The sequence below is a fragment of the Eptatretus burgeri genome, chromosome 11, assembly GCF_056783735.1.
Source record: "Eptatretus burgeri isolate ZD-2024b chromosome 11, Ebu_testis_v1, whole genome shotgun sequence".
Taxonomy (NCBI): Eukaryota; Metazoa; Chordata; class Myxini; order Myxiniformes; family Myxinidae; genus Eptatretus; species Eptatretus burgeri.
In genome coordinates, this window is record NC_140971.1 from 4,254,064 (window position 1) to 4,280,093 (window position 26,030).

The 26,030-nt window shown below is 44.2% G+C and overlaps 1 protein-coding gene across 4 annotated transcripts; it reads right to left on the reverse strand.

Moving 5' to 3' along the window:
• Positions 1–60: 60 nt before the first annotated feature.
• On the reverse strand, positions 61–18,263 carry HSPB7 (heat shock protein family B (small) member 7). Of its 4 annotated transcripts, XM_085844941.1 has the most exons (5): positions 18,156–18,256; positions 8,856–8,965; positions 7,942–8,141; positions 2,763–2,884; positions 61–2,670 (listed from the first exon to the last, which is right to left on the reverse strand). In XM_085844941.1, the coding sequence occupies exons 3-5, from the start codon at positions 8,132–8,134 to the stop codon at positions 2,485–2,487; spliced, it is 501 nt and encodes a 166-aa protein (XP_085701067.1). In that variant the 5' UTR covers positions 8,135–8,141; positions 8,856–8,965; positions 18,156–18,256; the 3' UTR covers positions 61–2,484. The 4 variants fall into 4 exon arrangements, with proteins under 4 accessions (XP_085701067.1, XP_085701069.1, XP_085701066.1 ...); XM_085844943.1 differs by lacking the exon at positions 8,856–8,965 and having other exon boundaries at positions 18,156–18,263; XM_085844940.1 differs by lacking the exons at positions 8,856–8,965; positions 18,156–18,256 and adding an exon at positions 8,682–8,713.
• Positions 18,264–26,030: the final 7,767 nt, after the last annotated feature.

Genomic DNA, 26,030 nt, shown 5'->3' on the forward strand with positions numbered 1-26,030 from the left:
TCGCTGACTGTAGTGTCCACCGACACTACGAGTAACAAGAGACGAGGCCAGAGACAGAAGCGTGATGTACTTCTTTATTCCAAGTGGTTCCAACCGCACTCTGCTCGGCCGATGGCACTCAAGCATCTAGCAAACACTTGTTAATGTTTTAGATAAATACAGCACACTTCAAACAGGAACCTTACTGCTTTTAAGGATGTCATAAAGGACACAAACAACAGGCACGGATAACTACTTTAATGTGTAAGGTGGTGTAAAAGTTGGTGCATCATCGGCAGTAAACTTCCGATTGAACTTCTTTATTTTATTTTTTTTGACAACGTTTAAAACCTTCATTTTATTTCAATTTGATTATACATTTGAAAACGAACACAAATCGCCTTGTTTTTTCACTTCCAAAAAACTTCCAGTTTCGCAGTATTTGGGCAAAGTTTTATGCCGTCTTGACCAATCAAATTTGCCATTCACACTCTCAGGGCGGGGGAACTTTGAGCTTCTTCTTCTGTTGATAATAAAGTTCTGTGTTCTTTTTCTAAATACTGCACAGGATCAATATGAACTCTCGTTTTATAGGAGATATTCATGTATTCTTCTTCATTATTCAAAACCGACGCACATTACCAACTGGTATAGCTAGCCAGCAGGAAAGACAATTCAGATCTGACATTTGGACGACGTAGTATGATTGAGGGGGAAGAGGGAAATCATGAGGCTGCAACATTTGGCCGATGAGACCTAGCACAATGGCACAAAGCCTTACATGGCTTTCATCATTGCATTATGTTTGATCAATCAATCAGTGTGTGTGTGTGTGTGTGTGTTGTTGGTTATTATCTCCATTTGCAAGTTTCAGAAGGCAGAACGGAGCCCTACCACGTCTCAAAGTATCTACTCTCGTGTATGTGTGTGCATGCAAGTTGCTGTTGATGGCTGCTATCTCTACACGTGGGTGGGTTTCGGGACATGGAACGGAGACCTACCCAGTCTCAAGGTATTCACTTGTGTGTATGTGTTTTATTGTAAGTACATAAGTTTCAGACCCACACTTATTCAGAATAACCTCCTGCAACAAGGGAAGGGAATAAGAGTCTACCACAATGAGTAAACTAGCAATCACAGGTGGAAGAGCATGTGGGGCAGGCAAATTGGTCCCCATCCTGAAGGTCATTAAATGAACCAGTTGGCACTTCCCAACATTCCAGCAGTTTTTCCAAAACCACCTCCACTTCCTAAAGCTTAGAATCCCCATCCTTAATACCGCTGCTTTCTGCTGGATTTGAACCAACAACCTCTGAACGCCGGTGTAGTGTCCTCACCACCACCATTGTGTATCCAATAGAGTGATCGAAGTTAATTGTGCCCCTTCCTCCCCCCTCCCACAACTATATGCACATTGCAGTCACATGATCCTCCCCCTCACACCCCTCCTCTCCCTTCAGGAAAACAACCAACACAGGGTTCCTACACAGTCCCAGATGAAGACTACTTGGTGGTGTTTTCATTTTAAAATATGGATCTTCCCAACTACAACCACTTTTTGCTTGAGTTTCTCATCCCTTTCACCCTCCTATTCCCTCTCCGTTTGTAAGCCTTGAAAACAGATTTTGTCAAATGGAAGGAATCCAATATATTCCCCAAAGAGGGGGCTATATCGGTAATCTCACAAACCCCACAACCCTCTAAGCCAAATGCACCAAGTTCAAAATATCACATGAGATGGCAAAGATCATCCGTCGAGATATCTCCGAGTGAACTAACTCAACCTTGTGTCATTTAGTCTAGGTTCGATTTCTGACCGGAATATATATACCGGGTGTTGTGTCGTATGGGACCTTGAGATGGGTGTCCCATCCGCAAGAATTTCTCTGGTGGAAAATAAAGATCCCACGGTGTCTTTCACAATATATGTACCAGTGGCCTTCATGAGGTGCTCAGTGGAGGACTAGCCCCCCCGTAATTGGGCACCGACCCAGCTAGGTGTCTGGAACGAAGAGAGAGACTGCAGAATACCAGGGATGGCGAAAGGAAGCCTCTGTTATACAACAGTTGCTGTTTGCTGAGATTGTACTCTGTTATACAACAGATACAATTGTGCATTATCGTGATAATTAAAATGTAGTCCCCTTGTCTATGTTAAATGAGTAATCCTGGAGTAATTCAGGGTTGGGTTTGAGGATAAACTTTGAGACCACAACTTCAGGCCATGGTGCTGAGTTGTTCATTTATCCTTGAATAACAGATCACGTGATGCTGATGTAAACATTTGGACAGTATTGTGGTGGTTTAGGGATCTTTAAGGCACTTATGCGACTGGCTGTGGTTTGGTGTGTTGGTGTTATGTTGTGATGGGGTAGTTTAGGGTATGGTATTAGGGAATTTATGGTTCTGTGGTCATTATGGGTAAGATGACTGGTTACTGGGCTAGTTTGGGGGTACTAATTAGGGTTTGGGGGTTTCAAAAGTGGTGAGGAAGATGAGAGAGGGTTAGATGCGAAGTTGTGAGCAGTAGGTGGGTTGAGATTCTGGAGGAAGGTTGATGGCGATACGCCGGACGCTCAGAGTGAGCAGGCCATCTGCTCCTAGCGACGAGGTCACCGTGCAAGGATCGGCATCTGCCGGCAACGTCCACAGGTGGTTGAGTCGGTTGGACACTGAACCGTCGGCCGCCACCTGGGTAGGCAGTTTAACATGGCGGAAAGTGAGCTCGTACAGCGAGTCATTTGTGAGGATAGCGGATAATTGTTCAACAGGTCGGCGATTACCTCTTGCGCAGTCACTGCAACTTGGTGGTTGAATGTTGTCACGACAATATCCTCCGGACGAAAGGACCGCACAGGTATGGTCACGTAGTAGGAACCTGCATCTGCTACGAAACCTTCCTTACCTAGCACACCATGACAAAAGCACACCTTATACACACAATCATTTCAACAACTCTAAAATGGTTTATAAATTTACCTGTTCCATGCCACGTGAGTGATGATTTAACCACCGGTTTGAGGCCTGGCCCAAGCAGTCAGTTCATTACTCTAAATTACTAAATAGACGTGCCATGGTAGAATATATCTATACTAATAAATGTGTGTGTGTGTGTGTGTGTGTGTGTGTGTGTGTGTGTGTGTGTGTGTGTGTGTGTGTGTGTGTGTGTGTGTGTGTGTGTGTGTGTGTGTGTGTGTGTCCATATCTCCTCTATAACTCCAAAACCATTTAACCTAGCAGCCTAAAACTTTGCATGCATATGAAAAAAACTCCAAGGAAGTGTAAGAGTGAAAATTAGGTGTTTGGTTGAATTAAAACACCCCTTTTTAAGATAATTAACGGACTTATTTAATTATGTCCTTCATCAGGCGATCCTCGGCCACCTCTCTGGGGTCTTAAGGTATTTCCTGGGTAACCTTTCTGGGGTCTGAAGCCGCCATGTTTTTTGGCCTGCTCAACCATGCCTTGACTTGGAACAGGCGGCAACAATTTCTTAACGATGAAGTTTTTTTCACTTTCCTCACTCATTTTCAATTGCCTGTTGATCATAGCTACAAATCGTTGTTTACATCACTTTTGTAAGTACTGTACTGTAGTTTCAAATTAGGAGCTTGGAGCGATTTCATGCATTATATGATACGATTTTCCACGATGTGTTCTCACGGATTAAAGTATATCATCGAAACAATATTTTAGTCTTGAGGATCGGATATCATCTGGAATAAGTCGGTGTCGAAATTTGTTGTGAGATCTGATAATTTAAAGAAATAATGAGTCTTATAACGAAGCCGATAAACCTATTTACTTTAAGCAAGCGAGGCTACGTTCCCTCCTCCTCCAAACACACAAGAAAATGTGAAATTTCCAAAACATTAAACTTATCTTTTTCCACTGTTTGGAGAATTATATCAAATGAACAAAAAAATTAGGAACGTAACAAAATTAACCAGCTTCATTGAGCTATATGATTTAACGCATTCACTGCAAGACCTCGCGCCCTGTCCCGCAAAGGGACTGCCTATCCATAGCTTCTGCCAGATCTGTGTCTCGATTTTCGGAGGTTTCTCGAGGTGCTCTGCAGGGAATCGAAGCAAATCTGGTGAAAAACGAATGTTTAAAAAATAAAGTTTGCGCGAACACCGAACTGATGTACCACGTGATGCGTGAACAGATGAGCAGGCAAGATGGCAGATTATCTGCAATGTTTATTTCACAAGCGATTGAACTTTGCAATGTCCCCAGGGTTGTTCTGCATTTAGCTGCAACTCTTTTGTGGAGAAAGTCATTATTTGAACAAATTCATTTTATTTCATTAGCTGCTGTGTGTGTGGTGAAGACCGGCTTTAAAGGGATCCTATATGATATGCAGCGACAGCCTGGCCAGTCACTCCAAATCAACCATCTAATTTGAGTGCTTGCATGAGTGCTTAAACCACTTGCCGAAGCCTTACAGTGATAGAAGGATGTAGCACAGTACCGCTGAGCGAATCATTCACTCACTGTGGATGCTTTTGCCCGCCGCGTCATTCAGAGCGAGTGGTTCATGCTCCGTCAACCAGAGCGAGTGGTTCCTGCTCCGTCAACCAGAGCGAGTGGTTCCTGCTCCGTCACTCTGAGCGAGTGGTTTGTACTCCGTCACCCTGAGCGAGTGTTTCGTGCTCTGTGGCCCTGAGCGAGTGTTTCGTGCTTCGTCGCCCTGAGCGAGTGTTTCGTGCTCCGTGGCCCTGAGCGAGTGCTTCGTGCTCCGTCATCCAAAGTGAGTGTTTCGTGCTTCGTCGCCCTGAGCGAGTGGTTCGTGCTCCATCGCCCTAAGCGAGTGTTTCGTGCTCCGTCGCCCTGAGCGAGTGTTTCGTGCTCCATCGCTCTAAGCGAGTGTTTCATGCTCCGTTGCCCTAAGCGAGTGTTTTGTGCTCCGTCGCCCTGAGCGAGCGGTTCGTGCCCCATCGCTCTGAGCGAGTGGTTCCTGTTCCGTCACCCTGAGCGAGTTGTGAAATAACACCCGATTTTCGAGCCGCTTGCTGTGTTAACGTACACTACCGGTCAAGAGTTTTAGAACGAACCCCCATTTTTCCAGTTTTTACTGAAATTTAAGCGGTTTAATGCTTCAATGTACTCTGAAGTTAAAGCAAAGAACAAATAAACAATTGTAGATAAATCGTTTTGTTGAACAAAATTTAATCTAAAATTTTGACTCATCAAAGTAGCCACCTTTTGCAGATATAACAGCCGAACATACTCGTGGCATTCTTTCTACAATGGAAATCGAATATTGTTGGGAAAGTTCTTCCCAACACTGTTGCAGAAGTTCCCACAAATGTGTTGCACTTGTAGGTTGCTTTGCTTTCACCCTTCTGTCCAGTTCATCCCAAACCAGCAAGATGGGGTTTAAGTCTGGAGACTGTGCTGGCCATTCCATGATTTGAAGCCTACCATCTTGTTCTTTTCTTCTAAGGTAGTTCTGACAAAGCCTGGAGGTATGTTTTGGGTCGTTATCTTGCTGTAGGATGAACCCCTCACCAACTAGGCGTAGACCAGAGGGTATTGTATGGCGCTGCAAAATGCTGTGGTAGCCCTTTTGGTTCAGGGTGCCAGTCACTCTGTGCAAGTCACCGACTCTAGATCCAGCAAAAGAGCCCCAGATGATCATGCTTCCTCCTCCATGTTTGACAGTTGGTGTCACACACTGAGGAACCATCCTTTCACCTACTCGACGGCATACAAAAACCCTGTGTGATTAACCGAAGATTTCAAATTTCGATTCATCGGTCAATAAGACCTTGTTCCAGTTTTCAGTAGTCCACTGGCGGTGCTTCATGGCCCAGGCAAGCGTCTTTTTCTTATTTTGCCATCTCAGCAATGGCTTTCTTACTGCCACTCAACCTGTCAAACATGCAGCTCGAAGTCTTCTCTTCACAGTTGAAACTGAGACTTCCTTACTTCGACCAGTGTAAATCTGTGCTTGAAGCTGCTGTCCTGTGAGCCGCCTATCACGCAAGCTGTTGAGTCTCAGAAACTTGTCTTCTGATTCTGTTGTGGCTTTGGGTCTGCCAGACCGCTTCCTGTCAAAGTTTCCTCCAGTTTCCTCTTCTGATTCTGTTGTGGCTTTGGGTCTGCCAGACCTCTTCCTGTCAAAGTTTCCTCCAGTTTCCAAGTGCCTTTTGATGGTGTAGGAAACTGTACTCACTGATACCTTGGCTTTTTGCAATTTCTCAAAGGAAAGACCTACACTTTTAAGGGTTATAATGGTCTGTCTGTCTTTCTTTGTCAATTGTCTTTTCCTCGCCACTACTACCTGCAGTGCAATATTGTCCAAATAATGCTTCAGAGGGTGCAGCAACACAGTCTGTTCCAACACTGCTTTTATATAGACAGAGGGTTTGTAACTAATCAACAAAAGTTGTGACACCTGTAGGAATTGTTTGCATCAACTTTCAAGGCTTAATTTACTTCCATTGCTGCAGAACAGCTGCAGTTGCTAACACATTACTTGTTCCCTGAAAAGGGCCGTTTTTAACAACTCTGAAATTTACATTACTTTTCAGTTTTTGGAAACCTAAACTTTTTTTTAACCTCTGGCAGTTTACCGCTAAGCTTTGTACCATTTCAGGTTATTCACTGGACTTGAACTGCTTAAATTTCAGTAAAAACTGGAAAAATGGGGGTGTTCTAAAACTATTGACCGGGAGTATATTTTCTAAATTACTGAGCCAAATTTTTTTTCCACCCGTGACACGCAGCTGTTTATAAAGATTAATGTTCGTGAACATATCCCTGAAACGTGTATATAAATGCATCGTTGTTTTTCCGTGAAAGCTACTCATGGTTTTTGCTGATATCAGCTGTGTGTGTGTTGTGTTGTGTTATTCATAAAGCATATATATATATATATCTATCTCTCTCTCTCTCTCTCTCTGTCTCTGTCTCTGTCTCTGTCTCTGTCTCTGTCTCTGTCTCTGTCTCTGTCTCTGTCTCTGTCTCTGTCTCTGTCTCTGTCTCTGTCTCTGTCTCTGTCTGTCTCTGTCTCTGTCTCTGTCTCTCTGGACATATCCGGATGTATCCAGGCAGGGTTTGTCTCCAGACGTGTCCGGGCGGTGTTTGTCTCTGCACGCGTTTGGGCGGTAATTAATGCTCCACCGCACATCTGCCTTCCATTCCTCCCACCTCACACTGTCTTCCCTTCCCCCACCCCTCCTCGCTCCCCTCCCTCTTCTTTCCACTCTCCTCGCTCTCTCTCCCCCACCCCTCCTCCCCTCTTCCCCTCTCTTTTTCTCCCTCCCCTCTTTAGTATTGCCATCAGCGATGCGCCAGGTGGTATTTGTTAGTACATCGATATATTTGAAGTTTGGGTTGGGACCAAATCCACACCAATGGATCATATATTTTATTTATTATATATGAAAATAAAGTCATTTTGGACCACCTCGTCCCCCATGTTCTTCGTCTTAATAAATCCCCTATCTCCAAAAAAAAACCTCCCCATTTGGACTACACTCCATTACCCTCCTATAATCCATCCTTGTCACCCCTTTCTCAACTTCGGACCACCCATCGTCGCTGTGCGTAAGTAATAGATAGGTGGCTCCTATTGTGCTGTCAAGATGGATCGCGTGAAGGTCACGGGTATGACATCTATGTGTGTTATCGTCCATACTCACGTCATCGCCCACTCTATCATGGACATCTCGATCCTCCGTGTATTATTGATCGGTTTATAAAATTCTTTCTTGGTGCTCAGGTGAAGTCTCACCTCGTTTTCACCTCGTGCCATCATTCCAATCACACCGAGCTCACACCTTACTCAAACTTGTCACGTTTGGAGACAAATGTGTGCATGCTGAGAATATTCCCATCGATTCAAAATGTGACCTCTCACATAGACATGGAGTAAAAGGGCTGTGCATGTCCCTAAAGATGTGACGTTGGTGTCGATGTGACGACGTGACATCAGACAAGCCACCATACCTGCCTGTTCGGGACACGAAGCTCCCCAGGACTTGTGCAGCGGGGTGGCGATGAAGAACGGAGTTGGTACCTGGACTTCGATCCCCGGCGGGTCAAAGGCCTGACGTTCAGTGCGGAGCGAGGATGTGGAGAATATCGAGGAAGATGAGGTGATGGTGGAAACAGAGGTAGATGTCGATGTGGTGACAGCCATGTTTTCACTGAGAGGGAGAGAAAGAGGGACAGGGTGACAAAGAGACAGAGAGACAGGTTTTGCTCTGTGAAGAGACAGCCGGTCCTGCGATGACTGAGTGGAACCAGAGTGGTGAAGATAATTCGTACTAAATGTGGCGCTGAGTCAATGGCTCCAAGTTGGAAGTGCTGGAGATATGACATCAACCTGATCCTTTGGGTGGGTGCTGTGGAAGTTGCGAACACGTGACCTCGTACTTCACCAGCTGTCCTTAATACTGCATGGACGGTCTGTAGGTACATACCATGGTCCAGCACGATGACCATATGACAGTTACGAGTCCTCAATGCATGTACTTTTAACAAAGGTCGGTTGCTATGTTGTGTACTCATCCCATCTATTTGTTACGTACGCAAGTGTCAGTGAATTTGACTACTCCCCCTCCCACCCCCCCCCCAACCTTTTCATTCTCTTCCTACTCATCTCGTACTTCTCTACCCCATACCTTCTCTATCATCGAATTTTCTAATCTTCACAACTTCGAGCCCCACCACCCTGTGTGTCTTACAGCGGTCTCTCCCCCATTGTGAAGATCTGGTTTCAAACGTCTCATAAAGTCCCTTTGGTCAGGTCCATGAATACCATCCTTCAGTGTTGTCCTCAAACACGGAGTGTGATGGATTCCAATGTTTGTCCCTGTCCGTCCCTGTCCTATCCAGACAAGATAAACAATGAAGCATACCGGATAGACCGCAGGCTGCAGTGTTCACCCCCAAGGTCAACACAGCTCGCGTGCTCTCTCCATTAGGTAGTGTACATACAAATAGCACATGGGTCAGGTGGGTGGTGGAGCTGGGGGAGTGGGGGGGGGGCAATCACGTGGGACACATTGTGAAGAGAGGGGAATGGGGGCATGTGGGAGGGACAAGAACAAATTGGATCTTGTGGAACAATTTAATGAAAAAGAGAAACTTAATCAAACTACCCTCCATAGTTTGAACACATTTAAACTTTCAGGGCAAGAGAAACTTTTAAACTTAGCATGGGGGAAAGGTATTTATCCTGAGTTCACCAAAGGGGGTTCTTCGAAGTTGTTTGTGATTGGGTGGATGAGGGAATGGTAGTGGACATAGTATATCTTGATGTTAATAAGACTTTTAATAAAGTACCACATCGGAGGTTGTTAACCAAGGTGAGGGCTTGTGGAGTGGCTGGTCAGACAGCTAATTGGATTAGTCATGGGCAGAGAATAGCGGTTGTGAGTGGGAGGGGTAGAGTAACTGGACTGGTGATAGTAAGAGAAGAGTGGTTGTGGGTGGGAGGGGTAGAGTTAGTAATTGGATTAGTGATAGGCAGTGAAGAGTGGTTGTAGTTGGGAGGGGTATAGTAACTGGATTGGTGATTGTAAGAGAAGAGTGGTTGTGGGTGGGAGGGGTAGAGTTAGTAATTGGATTAGTGATAGGCAGTGAAGAGTGGTTGGAGTTGGGAGGGGTATAGTGACCTGATTGGTGATTGTAAGAGAAGACTGGTTGTGGGTGGGATGGGGAGAGTAAGTAACTGGATTAGTAATAGGAAGTATGTGTGTGTGTGTGTGTGTGTGTGTGTGTGTGTGTGTGTGTGTGTGTGTGTGTGTGTGTGTGTGTGTGTGTGTGTGTGTGTGTGTGTGTGTGTGTGTGTGTGTGTGTGTGTGTGTGTGTGTGTGTGTGTGTGTGTGTGTGTCCGTTCTCCATAACTCCAAAACCATGAAACCTATCAGCCTGAAACTTTGCGTACATACTAAGGGAACTCCAAGGAAGTGCAAGAGTGAAAATTAGTTGTTTGGGTTAAATAAAACATCCCTTTTGAAGATAATTAACGGCCTTATTTCATAATATACTTTATCAGGCAATCCTCGGCCACCTCGCTCTCTGGGGTCTTCAGGCATTTCTGGGTTACCTTGTTGGGGTCTGAAGCCACCATGTTTTTTGGCCTGCTGAACCATGCCTTGACTTGGAACAGGTCGCAATGATTATTTTTAATGACAGTTTGTTTTTTTTCCACTTTCCTCACTGATATCAAATGCCTGTTCCTCAGAGATATGAATCACTGGCTGTTCGGGTCCATTGCAATGCTTATAAATGCCCAAAGACGTCAGTGTTCTTGGGTTTATTACATTTCCGCACATGTGATAACCACAAGTATCTCTTAAAGTAAGGAGAATTACAAAATATAAGCTCCAGATTTGAACTCACAAGCAGTTCCAACTCCTGAAAAAGTGGTCATTTGTCCAATTCGGACATTGCTTGGTCATTTCCGGGTGCATGGTTTGATCAACGGCAATTGTTAATCGCTTGCCAAGCCAGGTGTTCTATTGGAGTGCTTGTTTGAGTACTTATGCCACTTACCAAGCACCCCACAGTCGATAACGGTACAGTTAGTGTCCTTTTTGGGGTGTACTCAGTTGACAGTTACTACATACAGCACACACGGATGTGGTACATATGGGTAGATTTGGATCTGTAGGAACTCTCCGCAGATGTGTGGACATGCTATGCATGTTATGGGCACCGTGGTGGCAAAGTTTCATTCCATATCTTATGGAGGTTTTACCAGGTTTTCCTTTGTTCTTGCGGCTGTTTCTAAAGCATTTGGTTATCAGGTGTTCTTTACAAAGGTTTTGTGTTTTTATTTGTGAGTTTCAAAGCAAAATATATTTGATAACACCCGATTTCCAAGCCGTTCGCCATACGAACGTGTTTTCTGAAGTACCGAGCCAATTTTCTTTCCACCCTTCACACACAGCTGTTTGTAAAGAATAATGTTTGTGAACATCTCAAAACGTCTGTATAGATGCAATATTGTTTTTCGGTGAAAACTACTCTAGGTTTTTGGGTTGTACACAGTATGTACTGTAATCGGTAATCACACCGATTCCAACCCTGCCGATTCCCGAAAAATTGCCGATATCGGCCAAACGTGTGTGTGTGTGTGTGTGTGTGTGTGTGTGTGTGTGTGTGTGTGTGTGTGTGTGTGTGTGTGTGTGTGTGTGTGTGTGTGTGTGTGTGTGTGTGTGTGTGTGTGTGTGTGTGTGCGCGCTTGTTGTTGTTTATAAAGCATAACATATTCTCTCTGCTAACTCCCCTTCCCCCACCTCTCCCTCTCCCTCTCCCTCTCCGTCTCTCTGTCTCTGTACGTATCTGGACAGTGATTATGTCTGGACACTGGTTAGATTATCTCCATACATGTTTGGATGGTGATTATGTCCAGGCCGTGTTTGTCTCCGAACTTGTCTGGGTGGTGTTTATGACCAGATAGAAGTTTGTCTCCAGATGTGTCTGGATGGGGGTTTGTCTCTGGACGTGTCCAAGTGATGTTTGTCTCAGAACGCATCCGGGTGGTGTTTGTCTCCAGATGCGTCTGGGTAGTGTTTGTCTCTGAACGTGTCCTGGCAGTGTTTATATCCAGACGGGAGTCTGTCTCCAGACTTGTCCGGACGGGAGATTGTCTCAGCACATGTCCGGATTGGAGTTTGTCTAAAGCCATGTCCGGACGGGAGTTTGTGTCTGGACTGCTTGGCTCCGGATGCATCCAGGCAGCATTTGTCTCCAAACGTGTCCGGGTGGTGTTTATATCCGGATGGGAGTTTGTTTCCAGACGCGTCCAGGCAGTGTTTGTCTCCGGAAGCGTCCGGGCGGTGTTTGTCTGTGAGCGGTATTTTTAATATGACTGGTAGTAAATGCATTTCAGTCATTATTTTGTTTCCATCTTCACTGTTATTCTCTGAGTTTTCATAAATAAGTGAGTGTTGATAAATGGTTTAAAGAATTTGGAAAGTAGACAACGTCAAATATAGAACTCTCCAAGTATTGTAAGAAAACTAAAATCTCTCTATCTCTATCTAGTGCAGCCTTGTGGCTGCTGGTTGCATCATTGGTTAGGGACACAGCTATGCCGCTGATGCAGTGTCTCTATTACCAGTACACTGGTACTCATTTTGCTGACCTCAGGATGACAGGCTGAATCAACCCCACCTTGTATTAATTCAGCAGCCAGCAGGGCTTGAACTCAGAACCCTAGGATCCCAAGTCAGCCATCATAACTGCTAAGCCAACACCAGACTTCACTAAAAACTGATAATGTGGTTATTTATATGAGATAAATGAACAAAGTTGTCTAGAAATACAAAGAATATTATTATGAATTTAAAAGGTAATAATGGGAATGGTTCTCATTAACCTCCGCCATCTTTGAAGATGGATGGAGGTTACTGTTTTCACCCCTTTCTGTTTGTTTGTTTGTTTGTGAACAGTATTACGGAAAAACTCCTCGACGGATTTCGTCTAAACTTGGTGGGGGGGGGTTAGGTATGGTCCAAGGATCATGCCATAAAATTTTGGAATTGGTTCCCCCCCCCCCCAAAAAAAATTTTTTTTTTGCATTTCTACATGTTTTAAGTGATTTCCAACCCCCCCCCCCAAAAAAAAATTGTTACCCCCCCCCAAAAATTGTTAGAGAAATGTTTTTTTTTTGCATTTCTACATGTTTTGTGATTTCCCGCCCCCCAAAAAAAAATTGTTACCCCTCCAAAAAAATAGAGAAAATTATTTTTTTTTGCATTTCTACATGTTTTAAGTGATTTCCAACCCCCCAAAAAATAATTGCTTGAAAATTTTTTTATTTTTTGCATTTTTACATGTTTTAAGTGATTTCCAACCCCCCCCAAAAAAATTGTTCGAGAAAAAAAATGTTTGCAACTTTTTTTTCAACAAAATTTCGATTTTTTTTTTTTTAATCTTTAATTTTTGCATTTTTACATGTTTTAAGTGATTTCCAACCCCCCCCCCCCCCCCAAAAAAAAATGTTGGAGAAAAGAACTATCACTCTCAGCACTGTTGACATCATATTTAATGAATAAGATATAAGGTTCACTTGAGTGACCCAGCAGTATTGGCGGCGGAGGTTTTGCACTCTCCCGAGTGCTCCCCCTCTAGTTGGGTTTGTATTCATAATAGTCAATACAAATATTATTAGTCCCCGTTGGACTTCGTCCAAAATGGGGGCTTATAAATTTGGTCTTGGTTTTCGCGTCCATGCGTGTGTTTGTCCGCAACCATATCTCGGACATGTATGGACCGATTTTATTTGTACTTGGCACAAAGACAACAATTGATGGTATGCATAAGCATATCATTTTATTTTGTGATGCAATCAAAGTTGGCTGGCTGGCAGCCATTTTAGTTGTTAAAAAACCCTTTGTTGAACACATCCTCAACCATTTCTCGGACATGCATTTACCAATGTTGTTCAAACTTTGCAAACAGATAAAGAATGTCAGTTTACATATGCACGTCATTTTGTTTTCAAGATCAGTTCCAAGATGGCCGACTGGAGGCCATTTTGTTACTTAAACGTGTCCCCAACCATTTATCCGACGTGCATAGTCCGATTTTGTTCAAACTTGACACAAGCACAGTACATGATGGCATACACATGCCCCTCACTTTATTTTGCAACCTGATCAAAGATGGCCACTGGTAGACTGGCTGCCATTCTAGTTATATGCCTGGTGTTGGCGAAATGGTTTGGGTGGTGGGATCCTAGGTTTGGGTAGATCCGAGGATCCTGAGTTCAAATCCCACTTGCTGATGAATTAATACCAGGTGGGGCTGACTCTGCCTGTCATCCTTCCGAGGTCAGCAAAATGAGTGCCAGCTTGCTGGTATCCTGTGTCGGAGTGGCGACCCGTTCAGGATTGTGCTCAATCGCCAAGGAGACTGCTTCGGCAGCACCAACTCTCTGCACAGAGTATGGTCCCCATGGATGGATGGATGGATTCTAGTTGTACATAAATATGGGTTTGCCCTTTAACTAGGGTTGGGCACACATCAACTTTTTCTCTGTTGTCTCGTTGAAAGGAGTGTTTTTTATGGCCATTTTTCACGCTGATCACGAATCCGTTGAAATTTTTGACCTAGGATGATGTCTTACTAAGACGTGTCTTACTTCCTATAGCCATAAATCTTACTAAGACATCAGCCAAGGTCAAAAATTTCAACGGATTCGTGATCAGCATGAAAAATGGCCATAAAAACACTCCTTTCAACGGGATAACAGAGAAAATGTCGATGTGTGCCCAACCCTAATATTACATGCCCTAGTAAGCCATAATTGTCAAATTTTACCTGAAAAGTGGGTAAATTTGGTGGCCATTTTGAATTTTTGCATTTTACCAACCTAAGACATCATCCTATGTCAAAAAGCTCAACGGATTCGTGATCAGCGTGAAATTTGGCCATAAAAAACACTCCTTTCAAAAAAAGTATGGTTGTATGCCCAACCCTACTTTAACTATGTACAGCAAAATTATTAAAACAACGGGGGCTCTGACATTTCATGTCCTTTTTAATTGTTTTGATAGTTATTGTCTTCCTCCACCTGTTGAAGTAATGAAATTCTTACAGAATGGTGTTTATCAAACATTTCAAGTCCAATAATTAAATTCCAAATGTTGCAGTGAGTTATGTTTATTTGTATTATTTCAACTCAACAATAATCAGGATTTTTATGATATTATTTTTAATCTAATGTAAATGACTTGTGTTGGAAAAGATGGTTTGACCTTTGGCATATCCCGAGAGTTGGACATTGATTTGTCAAATTATTGAACAAAGGCACAGGCTGAACGATATAAATATAGTACACCAAAAAATATTAATATGAAAATGCTGATAAATTAATAAATTATCCAAGTCCTACAAATACAAACAACTTGGTTAGATTAAGTGATTTATCACAATATTGTTGCGAATTCGCGCCCGCCGGCGTGCGAACGGCCACGTAACTCGAATCGCGGCACGTCGCCCACCGGACGGACAATTCTGCCGTGACCCTCTCGGACCAACGCCAGGAGCTAGTCACAGGTGGGCCTTTCGACCTCACCACAATCGTGCCAATCGGCCACCCGTGTAGGGTAGGGTTCGCCAAACTCGACCTACCTAAGTACCAATGCAGATGGTTAACCGGGCGATCGTACCTCGCCACAGGTCGACTCCGGACACGAGCCGCTTGGGCAGCCCGTTCCGTACTATCGGGATAACGGAGCGGTGTTATCGTCGACCTGGACGGTTCAGATTAATTACCGGATGTTGAACCCACTACGAACCCCTTACGTGATGCAAGATGGAGATTCAAATAGAGAAAAGATGAAGCGAAACGGGCACAGTTCAACAAGCAAGCGTTTTATTCACGTGACACACGGAAAGCACGTATATACAGCCATACAGAATACACAAAAAGCAAAGGCAAGAAGCACAGTTGACACCGACCTAACGCGTACACACAGCAACACTTACACAGTTTTACTTCACAGACGGCGCCAACACACATTTACACAAAAGCAAAAGAAGGAAGCCACCCTCACAGACAAGGAGACAGACAGGCCTGTAGGCCAAATGTGCGCGGGACCTAGAGGAGCGGCCAGGTCCGTGAGACCGGGGAGGTCTTACCCGCGTCCTCATGACTCGTTGGCGGGCAAGCCGCAAAATGTCCGCGCGGCTGTGCCCCGACTCTGTGCCCCTGGCGTGCTCATTGGCACCATGTTTGGGGTGGGGGAGGAACGGGGCCCCCTTTGCACTATCTCAGTGCGGGGGAAGGGGAAATTGTTGATGCCCTGGGGGAGGGGAGTGGCTGGCTGGCTTGGGTCCCGCGATGAGACGAGCGATCCCCCACACCGCAATCTCGTCGCCGACCGCTGTCCTCCTTGCCTCACACCCGAGCTCCCTTGCCCCGACCCGCCGCCTGCAGCTCCACCGCGCGCACTCCACTTCTTCCAGCTCAACTCTCAACTCCGCTCCCCCAACGCTCCATGCTTCTTGCTCAACTCCACGCTTAACTCACGCCCAGTTCCACACTCTCCTCGCAATTCGCCTTGTGCTCGTCTCTTTATAGGTCTCAGGAGGAGCCGATATGCAAATTCCCGGATCAGAACGTGATTGGAGGCGGGGCCACACCGCCCCCCCCCGGTCAGCCATTGGTCGGGCAAAAATGGGCGTGAACCTCCCCTGATCCTAAAATTTGCATAGACGGAATTCACCTCCACGCGCCTGGAGGCGGGGCCAAGCCGACTCGCGCTTGCCCATTGGACGGAGGAGAAGTGGGCGTGAAGCATTCCTGATCCGCGGATCGACGTGTTCGGCCTCCTCTGCCGAACGGCTCCGGGAAAACGACGTTTGGTGTTGACTGGTGGTGTTTGGGAATGGCCGTAGAAGCGATGATGTTGGATGAAGTTGTGAAGGTAAAGGTGAAGGTGGTGGTGTTTGTGAATCGTTGTAGAAGCGATGATGTGGTGGAGGTGGCGTCGTTGTAGTGTGGTTGGCGCTGTTGTGGGGATGGCGTGGTTGTTGAGATGCTGTTTGTTTGAAATAAAAGATAGAACAGAAAAATGGCTAACTCAAAGCGTCGCAGCCCGGATGGATCACATAAATTCCCTCCATACAACGGGTTTGGGCTAACTACACATGTACTTACAGAGATATCTCACCTGAGGGCTCTTTATGGTGTAATGCGAATTTCCACAACCATAACAATATATATCCTTAAATAAAACGGCTATGTATTCCAAAGATACAGAAATGTTGATTTTTATCTCCAGGTCATAAAAAAAATTCACAGTTCCAATTGATATAAAATTTTATAAAGGATGTACGTATAGTTTTTATGAGAATATAATCTTGGGGATATGATATGAAATGAATGATTAAGGGTATAATTGGTCGTTTAAAATAAACCTACAAGACCTGAAATAATTTAATCAGTCTCGCAAAGAAGAATATTATCCACTTGGTGGGGATCATGAGATATGTGGAAGCACTTTTAACAAACAACAAATAAAGCAATTTAATTAGGCTAAAATCAATAACAGCTTCACCATAGTTTAGAGAATGAAAACACAAAGAATAGGATTCTAAATAGTAAGTAAGGGAACACAAACTGTTTTAACAACAGGAATAATGGGAGGTATTTCCTGTCATTGTATTAATCTCTCATATTTCGGAAACATAAATTGATACACGAGTCAGCCGGTTGGTCCGATGGACCAAATTTTCTTTGGCCTTCACAACCTTGTTGCACACTGGCCTGCTGTACTACTTCAGCATTAGCTTTCCTTTCACTAAACCCAGATGTGATTGTGGCCAACGCGGGGATTATATGTTCGTTATTATTTCCATATGATCCTACTATTCTTATTATTGATGTCAATATTATAAGTATTAATTAATATATGCTTTGTTGCAATGTTATCATTGTTTTTGTTATATATTTTGTAATTAAAACGCAATGCCGTGGTAGAAGGACTTATTAAACTGCTTTATATACCTTAACATGGCGTGCATTTAAAACAATTCTAATGGATTTTTCGTCGTTTCATCAAAACTTAAAGGCTCTCCAGGATCTACAGACTTGGGGGTCTTTTGGGACTTTTGGGTCCTTGGGAACTTTTTGGGTCCTTGGGGAATTTTTGGACATTTGGGACTTTTGGGTCCTTGGGAACTTTTGTGACTTTGGGGTCCTCGGGGACTTTTGGATCCTCCGGAACTTTTGGACATTTGGGTCTTCGGGACTTTTGGGTCCTTTGGGACTTTTGTGTCCTTGGTCTTCAGGGTCTTTAGGGGTCTTCAGGTTAGTGGGGGTCTTAAAGGGTTTTCAAAGTTCAAAGGGGTCTCAGCAGTCTAAAGGGTCAAAAGGTACATTGCAATCGTGTGTAATTAATTAATAGACGGACGGAATTAATAGATAAAAGGTATCTCTCACACACGCACACTCACGTTGTTGTAGTAATCAACAATAGACCTTTTCGATCGGCTTTATTCTCACAAAACCCATACGCATATCTACAACAACATAAATATACATAGGGTAAGAATAACAAAATACAATAACTTGTACACATAATACTGAAGGCAAATACCACATACGCATCACATAATAACGAAGTTAAACTCCATACTCTAATCCCAATTACATTCCTCAGAGTACATTATTCCTAATATAGTATATAACATACCATTACTGTTCCAGCATGACTTTCCATGGAGTACGTGGTATACGTGTCATCACCAGCCATTGACCTTCATATACAGTGCTGCCACATCCGCCCAATTTCCGTTGCCGCCAATTACAGTATGGCACTTTATTATCACAACACACGTCATCCATTTATAGTAGAAGATGTAATCCATTTCCCCCTTTTAGTTAGTTTTACACCTGCCTGTGCGACTGAAGAAAGCATATTTCCAACTAACAATCTCACTTTATGAGGTAGTTTTTCAAGTTTTTCAGCAAGATCTACAATTACACCACTACCACTAATTTGTTTCTCCAATTCTTTTTTTTTTTGAGCATGTATTTGAGCCTTCCTTTCGTTAGCAGTTTTCACCGCTGTGCTGAAATACCGCCCGTCAAAGTTCCCACCACACTTAAACCAGCAAATAAAGGAATTAGAAATGGGAGAAATGCTCCACTCGTCTCCCTGACTGAATATTTCTTTTAAACCGGTTTTGACATTTTAATTTTAAGTGAGCCAGTATCGTTGAAGCTTTTTACCTGTTGCCTCTTGAGCAAAACATCAATTCTTACTGCTCCTTTTCTCTGAATCGTATTAACGTTAATCAAACAAGGTTTTTGATTTTTGAATACAAGATGATAGTTTATTAAGATTGGTTTGATTTAACAAGATTGGTTTGCGGCCAAAAGTATTGGCACCCTTGCACTTTTTTCAAATAACTCACAATTTTCTCCAAAAATAAGTTGAAATTGACGAAAGTATTTTATCTCCACAATTCTTTATTTCACTGTTAATATTACAGAACCTTTGTTTTTGATTCAGAACTTAACATGTCCTTTTAAATCAGAAAATAAAAAGAAACGGCATTGACAAAATTATTGACACCCTCGACTTAATATTTGGAATCACGGCCTTTGGTCAAATAACTGCAGTCAAGCACTTCCTATATCCATGAATGAGCTTCCTCCACCTCTCTACTGATAGTTTGTCCCACTCTTCTTGTGCAAACTGCTCCAGCTCTCCCAGATTTGAAGGGTGCCTTCTCCCAACTGTTGTTTTTAGATCTCCCCACAGGTGCGATCTCGATGATAAACCCCAATTTGCCCCAAGAGGGATCCCCAGCCGCCTTCATGTGTAAGAAGGAGGGAATGAGAGTGATAGAATGCTATGCTAAATGGGCTGTTGACTCAGGGACACTGCATGGCTTTCCCATTCGAGGGAAGATGGCAAAGAAACCGGTTGGAAAACCTCAAGTGAGCACTGATAGCCAAAGATAAGAGGGGAACAGGGCCTAGTTGGAGGGCCCTGGGATTAGGTCACCAAGTCACAGGCTGGCGGAGAGGTGCAGGTATTGCTACAATGGCAAGTAATGAGGGTATTTTGTACCAAGGTTGCGAGACCTGGGGGCAAGGGGTGTGAAGAAGTCGCTGGAAATAAGAGGAGTACTGATGAGTGCTTGAAACGATTAAAAGTACGGTTATGGTAAACCAGCATCGAAAAGGAGCAGATGGTGATACGCCTGCTTCAGGGTCAAATGCCAAGTATATGAATGAGACCTTTGGGTCAAGTATTTCAAAATATGTGAAGTTGTGGGCAGAGTGAACCGAAAACCAGAGATTCCACCGGGATAGAATACGTGTGTGTCGGTTTGTGTTTATCGGACATATATGCAGTTATGTTGTGGTTACAAGCGTGGGAGAATTATAATGAATTTGTAAATCTACACGAGGCTTGAGTACCGAACGAGGAACGTCCGGAAGGGTACACGATCTGTGCCTGGCTGTGTATACTCAAAGTAGGTTGTTGGGACAATTGACAGTCAAGGACAGGCACGAACAAGTGGGGACAGTGAAGGGACATGTAAACGATATACGTTTGGTAAATACAGACCGGAATTGGTACTGAACCTGGACAAATGGTGTGATTGGATGAAAGCGAGTGCAATAGTTTTCCGATAGATGGGGAGTTTTGATAAGAACTGACTCGAAAATCTGAAGAAGGAAAACTGTGAAATGATCAATCACGAGTTTGGAATGTCTTATCTTCCACCTGTCCGGATGTTCTAGTTTCCCGATGACTCTATGTTGAACATTATTTTTGCTTCAATAGTAACATAATATTGACAGGTAGAGTTTCCTAATGAAATACCTCTGGAATACCGGGTTGGGAATCAAACCCAGGTGAGACAGCCATGAGGCAGAGTTAAATGGGCATGCCCGCTTTTGCTTCGGTGTGGGGTCATCGTGTTGGATGCAGTGGAGGGATAGTTGGATTGTAAGATCCTATTTAAAGAGAATATATAGTTTTAGTTTGGTTTTGAAGATGTATCTGTTCACCTATATTATGTTACAAAAGGAATTTACATCTGAAATGGAGAGGTTGTGTTAAAATGATGCAAAGGTTGCTCGTGGGTGGCTTGTCTCCAAGCCCACAAGCTTGTGTCTGACCTGCTCGAGAGAAATTGATTGCATACGAAGCTGTTTTGAAGTGGGAAACTCGAGGAAAATTAACTGTTTGTCGAAGCTAAAGATGTCTAAGCTAAAGATATTGTTCGATTTTATCTCTTGAGAGTGGCTGCACATGCACTGGCGAAGCAAAGGGAGGAGAGGGGGCGAACGGGGTGGCCGCTGCCTCGAGCGGCACTTTTGTCCTTCTGAGGACAATTTTCCCATGGCGTGTGAAAGCACAAGTGCAGGGAGGGGTTGAATTGTGCAAATGCCCCTGCCCTCCGTTTTCTGATCAATGGTTGCGGCCAACGATGTCTCAAAGAGAGGGGGCAGGCAAAAAGGAATGCGCGGCATGCTGGGAAACTAAACTCAAAGATGAGGCAGCGAGGCGTTCGTGTCTCATTCTTATGTCCGTAGCTTATTCCTGTGTTTGTAGCTCATTCAAATTCGGCGTTCTTGTCTTATTCCTGTGTTCCCATCTCATCAGGGGCGTACATGCATGTACACCGGTTAATAGATGAGTGGGGCAGTTTTCAACGTTTGTGACAGTGTTCGTATAACGGACCCGTGTCGAACCGATCGTACAGCTCTTTTGCTCCAAACACTGGCTGTTTTATGCCGAGTACATACAAAATTGAAGGGTATGGTTTCAGGAGAACAAACTTGCTTTCAAAACAGGAACGCGAAGAACGAGCGCCAACTACTGATAACATTGCAGGTCAGGTCAGGTATGGGAGCATACGCTAGAGCAGCACGTCGCTGCGTCCACTTTCCGCCGGTACTCCAGGGGCCTCCGTCTGGCCATCCCCCAGGCAGATGCCTGGCCCATCCCCATCTCTTTGACATGCTGATCAACCTGCTGCAATCACGAGGCACGTGGTCGGCCCATTGGCCTCCTGCACTCAGGAGACTCCCTTGCTGAGAGAATCTGGTGAGCTGGATCAGCGTCAGGAAAACGAGCCACATCTCCATACAGCCACAGCTGACGCTCACGGACTATGCAGGTAACAAATCTCATTTGAGTCTCTCTCAGCAACCGATCGTTGGACACAAAGTCCGACCAGCGATAGCCAAGGATTCTCCGAAGAGACCTGGTACCAAAGGAATTAAGTCTCTGTCTCAGATCCTTGGTCAGAGTCCAAGTCTCGCATCCATAGACCAAGAGTGGAAGCACTAAGGACCTGAAGACTCGGATTTTCATCCTCCCGCACAGGTCGCGGCAGCGCCACACCCCATGATCCAGTGAATCCATGACTCCCCAGGCCTGACCCAGATGTCTTTTGACCTCTGACTCACAGCCAGCAAAGACATGAGTATTGTTGCGGAAATGGCCCTTTGTCGGTTATTAAATATAGGATTAGCCCAGATCCCCCCTTAAATACATGTTTAGCCAGGTTGTTTGGTAATCGGACGTTACATGTGTGTCGGGAGGTGTAGCAGGCTGTCCAATGTACATACAGTGGTGGTGTACCGAGAGGTGCCTTCTTTTTTCCTTCCCCCCTGCAAATGAGCCCCCACCCAGCACCCTGAGAGAGTCAGTCAGCAAGACGTGCCAGCAACCCATTGGCGGAGAGCTGCTGCAAGGTCGAACGATGGACCAATCACGTGTTGCCGGAGGCGGTCCGAAAGGCCCGCCCCAAAAGGCAAGGGAGGAACTGCGGTGTGAGTCTGTGATCTGCGTTATGAGGAGTGGCTTGGCTGGCTGTTCTTCCTCGGCCATGGATCCAGCCTGCAGGTCATCCACAGGTTCATCCTGAGTCCAGCCACGTGGCCTCTGACTGTTCTTACTTCCTGCACGGCTGGACCACGTCGTCTTTCATCCCATCGATCCGCCTGCGGAGCCCAACACCTAGATTTGGCCTGGTCTGGTGTGCAGGCCAAGCCTAGATTCGCATACCAGCTGAACACACCAACTTTTTCTCTTGTGCCATCGACCTCCGAGGGGCTGGACGTACCGAGGCTGTATGCATGAGCGGTGCCGCCAAAAGGACGATGACGCCGCCATCTTGCCACACTGCGTGGTGAGCTGTGCTGATAGGAGTACGAGCACCATCTTGCCACGCTGTATGCTCGAGCTGGGTGCTCGAATCCGGCGACATCGGCTTGTCACGAGCCACATTTGTGCCTTCGACACTTTTCCTCTCGTCCATGAGGCACAACCAAGTACTCTGTGTCTTGTCTGCATGTTGTCCGGACCTAAGGTTTATTTTGCTGGGGCTCCCTAGGTAAGAGTGGGTTAAACATTAATTATAACGTTTGTGAATGCTTTGCTGGTGTCGTGTTCCCCGATGTGTCCTCAATAAATCTGGCTGAATTATACGAGATTTTCCGCCTTGAATTTATTCGTGCCACGCTGAGGAACAATCGCTTGATTTGTATTTAAAACCAAACTGGTTATTGACTGTGGCAGACTTCGCTCGATCTCTGACAAACCCAGTCTGTAGCCGGGGTGTATGTCCCCATCTGGCAAGGCCCAGGTGTACTTTGGTATCGTGATCTGAGGTGCGTGACCCGAAACCTGAGATGGCGGTGCTGTTGGGCGCCGTCGAATCTTCAACAATATCACTGCCAAGGTAGTGAATCTCTCCACAACCTCAACATCCTCACCACAAACAGGTACAGACAGGACAGCAGCATCCAATATATCATTGAAAGCCTGGATCTTAGTTTTGACCCAGGAAATCCGTAATCCCAGCGGCTCCGACTCATTCAGCACCTCGAGGGCCCCCAAAAGTATTTCTAAAGTCTCCGCAAAGATGACTGCATCATCTGCCAAGTCAGTCAGATATCTTGACATTCCCAAACGATGCACCGCAGCTTGATCTCTCCAACATCCTCCTCAGGATACACTCCATACAAGTTCTGAAATGTGTGGGGGCCAAGACACACCCCTGCCGAACTCCAGTATCAACTGAAAATAAGTCAGAGATGGTATCACCACCTCTCACAGCACTCTCAGTACCAGAGTGGAGTTCAGACATCAGATTGATCGGTTTTGGTGGCACCCCACGAAGACCATGATTCCTTCAGAGGGCATCCCGATTCACTGAATCAAACCTTTACAGAGATCAACATAAGCTGCAAGCAGCCCCTGCCGAAACTCTCGTCTGCGTTCAGTCAGGACACGAAGAGCAAGGATACGGTCAATCGTTGACCTCTTTGGTGTAAAGCCTGACTGCTCTGGACGCTGGTGCTCAAGCAGATGGTGGTGAACCCTATCAATAATTATCTGAGCAAAGACCTTGCACGGCACTGACAGCCAAAAAGACCCCAAAGTAGACCTAAAAAGACCCCAAAAAGAAAAGAAAAAGGTCACCAAAGATCCCAAAGTCTCAGAAGACCCTGAAGTCCCCAAAAGACCTTGACACAAAATTCCCAAAAGACCTTGAAGACCTCAAAGTAACAAAAGACCCAAAAATACCCCAAAGTCTCAGAAGATCCAAAAGGCCCTTTAGACCAGAGGACCTGAAAGACCCCAAAGACCCTTTTGACATTAACACCTTTAGACCCCTTCCACCCTTCAGACAGATTAGACATCTAAGACCATTGACCACTTAGACCACTTCTTACATCACAAATGAATTTTCAAATAAATATATTACCAATATTACAAATAAATTTGTAGAAAAGAAATGTTTGTATTATGATTGGTGTAAATTCTGCCAACACAGCAAATCTGTGACGTCAATCTCCGCAACCACGTGTGGAGAGCCGATCACAGCGAGCCAATCTATGCTCGTCATAACTCAATGGTAATGAGAGATCATCTTCACCACATGTTGCAGCATTTCTTTCCTGCCAGGATGGGTCTTCCAGGATGACAATGCCCCCATCCACAAAGCACGTGTAATCACTCAATGGCTTGATGAGCATGACACTGATGTTATCCATATGTCATGGCCTTCTTCGTCACCAGATCCAAACCCAATCAAGCACTTATGGGATATTCTGGAATGACGCCTGAGACAGCGTTTTCCACCTCCATCAAACAGGTGTGAGTTGATTGACTCTCGTGAAACAATGGTGCCGGCCATCCTGCAAAATTCCAGACGCTGGTGGACTTTATGCCATGTCACATACAGGCCATACTGGCCACACATGGTCACCCAACGCCCTATGAAATGACTTTACATTGGTGCTTCCATTTTTTTTTGTCCACGACCTGTATATTGTTGTCTTTCACTTCGAAAGGGGAAATCATCAATCTTTAATATAATGGTAGTTATTTCATAGTGCTTCCTCAGTAAAGGGTAAATCATCAATCTTCAGTATGACGGTAGTTATTTCATCATAGTGTTTCCTCAGTAAAGAGTAAATCATCAATCTTGAGTATAATGGTAGTTATTTCATCAGAGTGTTTCCTCAGTAAAGGGTAAATCATCAATCTTTAGTATGACGGTAGTTATTTCATCATAGTGTTTCCTCAGTAAAGGGTAAATCATCAGTCTTTCGTATAATGGTAGTTATTTCATCATAGTGTTTCCTCAGCAAAGGGTAAATCATCAATCTTTAGTATAATGGTAGTTATTTCATCATAGTGTTTCCTCAGTAAAGGGTAAATCATCAATCTTTAGTATAATGGTAGTTATTTCATAGTGTTTCCTCAGAAAAGGGTAAATCATCAATCTTTAGTATAATGGTAGTTATTTCATAGTGTTTCCTCAGCAAAGGGTAAATCATCTATCTTTAGTATAATGGTAGTTATTTCATCAGAGTGTTTCCTCAGTAAAGGGTAAATCATCAATCTTTAGTATGACAGTAGTAATTTCATAGTGTTTCTTCAACAAAGGGTAAATCATCAATCTTTAGTATAATGGTAGTTATTTCATAGTGTTTCCTCAGCAAAGGGTAAATCATCTATCTTTAGTATAATGGTAGTTATTTCATCAGAGTGTTTCCTCAGTAAAGGGTAAATCATCAATCTTTAGTATGACAGTAGTAATTTCATAGTGTTTCTTCAACAAAGGGTAAATCATCAATCTTTAGTATAATGGTAGTTATTTCATCATAGTGTTTCCTCAGTAAAGGGTAAATCATCAATCTTTAGTATAATGGTAGTTATTTCATAGTGTTTCCTCAGCAAAGGGTAAATCATCTATCTTTAGTATAATGGTAGTAATTTCATAGTGTTTCCTCAGTAAAGGGTAAATCATCAATCTTTAGTATGACGGTAGTAATTTCATTGTGTTTCTTCAGTGAAGGGTAAATCATCAATCTTTAGTATGACGGCAGTTATTTCATAGTGTTTCCCCCGGTAAAGGGTAAATCATCAATCTTTCGTATAACGGTAGTTATTTCAGTGTTTCCTCAGTAAGGGGTAAATCATCGATCTTAAGAATGACGGTAGTAATTTCATGGTGTTTCCCCGGTAAAGGGTAAATCATCAATCTTAAGTATAACAGTAGTTATTTCAGTGTTTCCTCAGTAA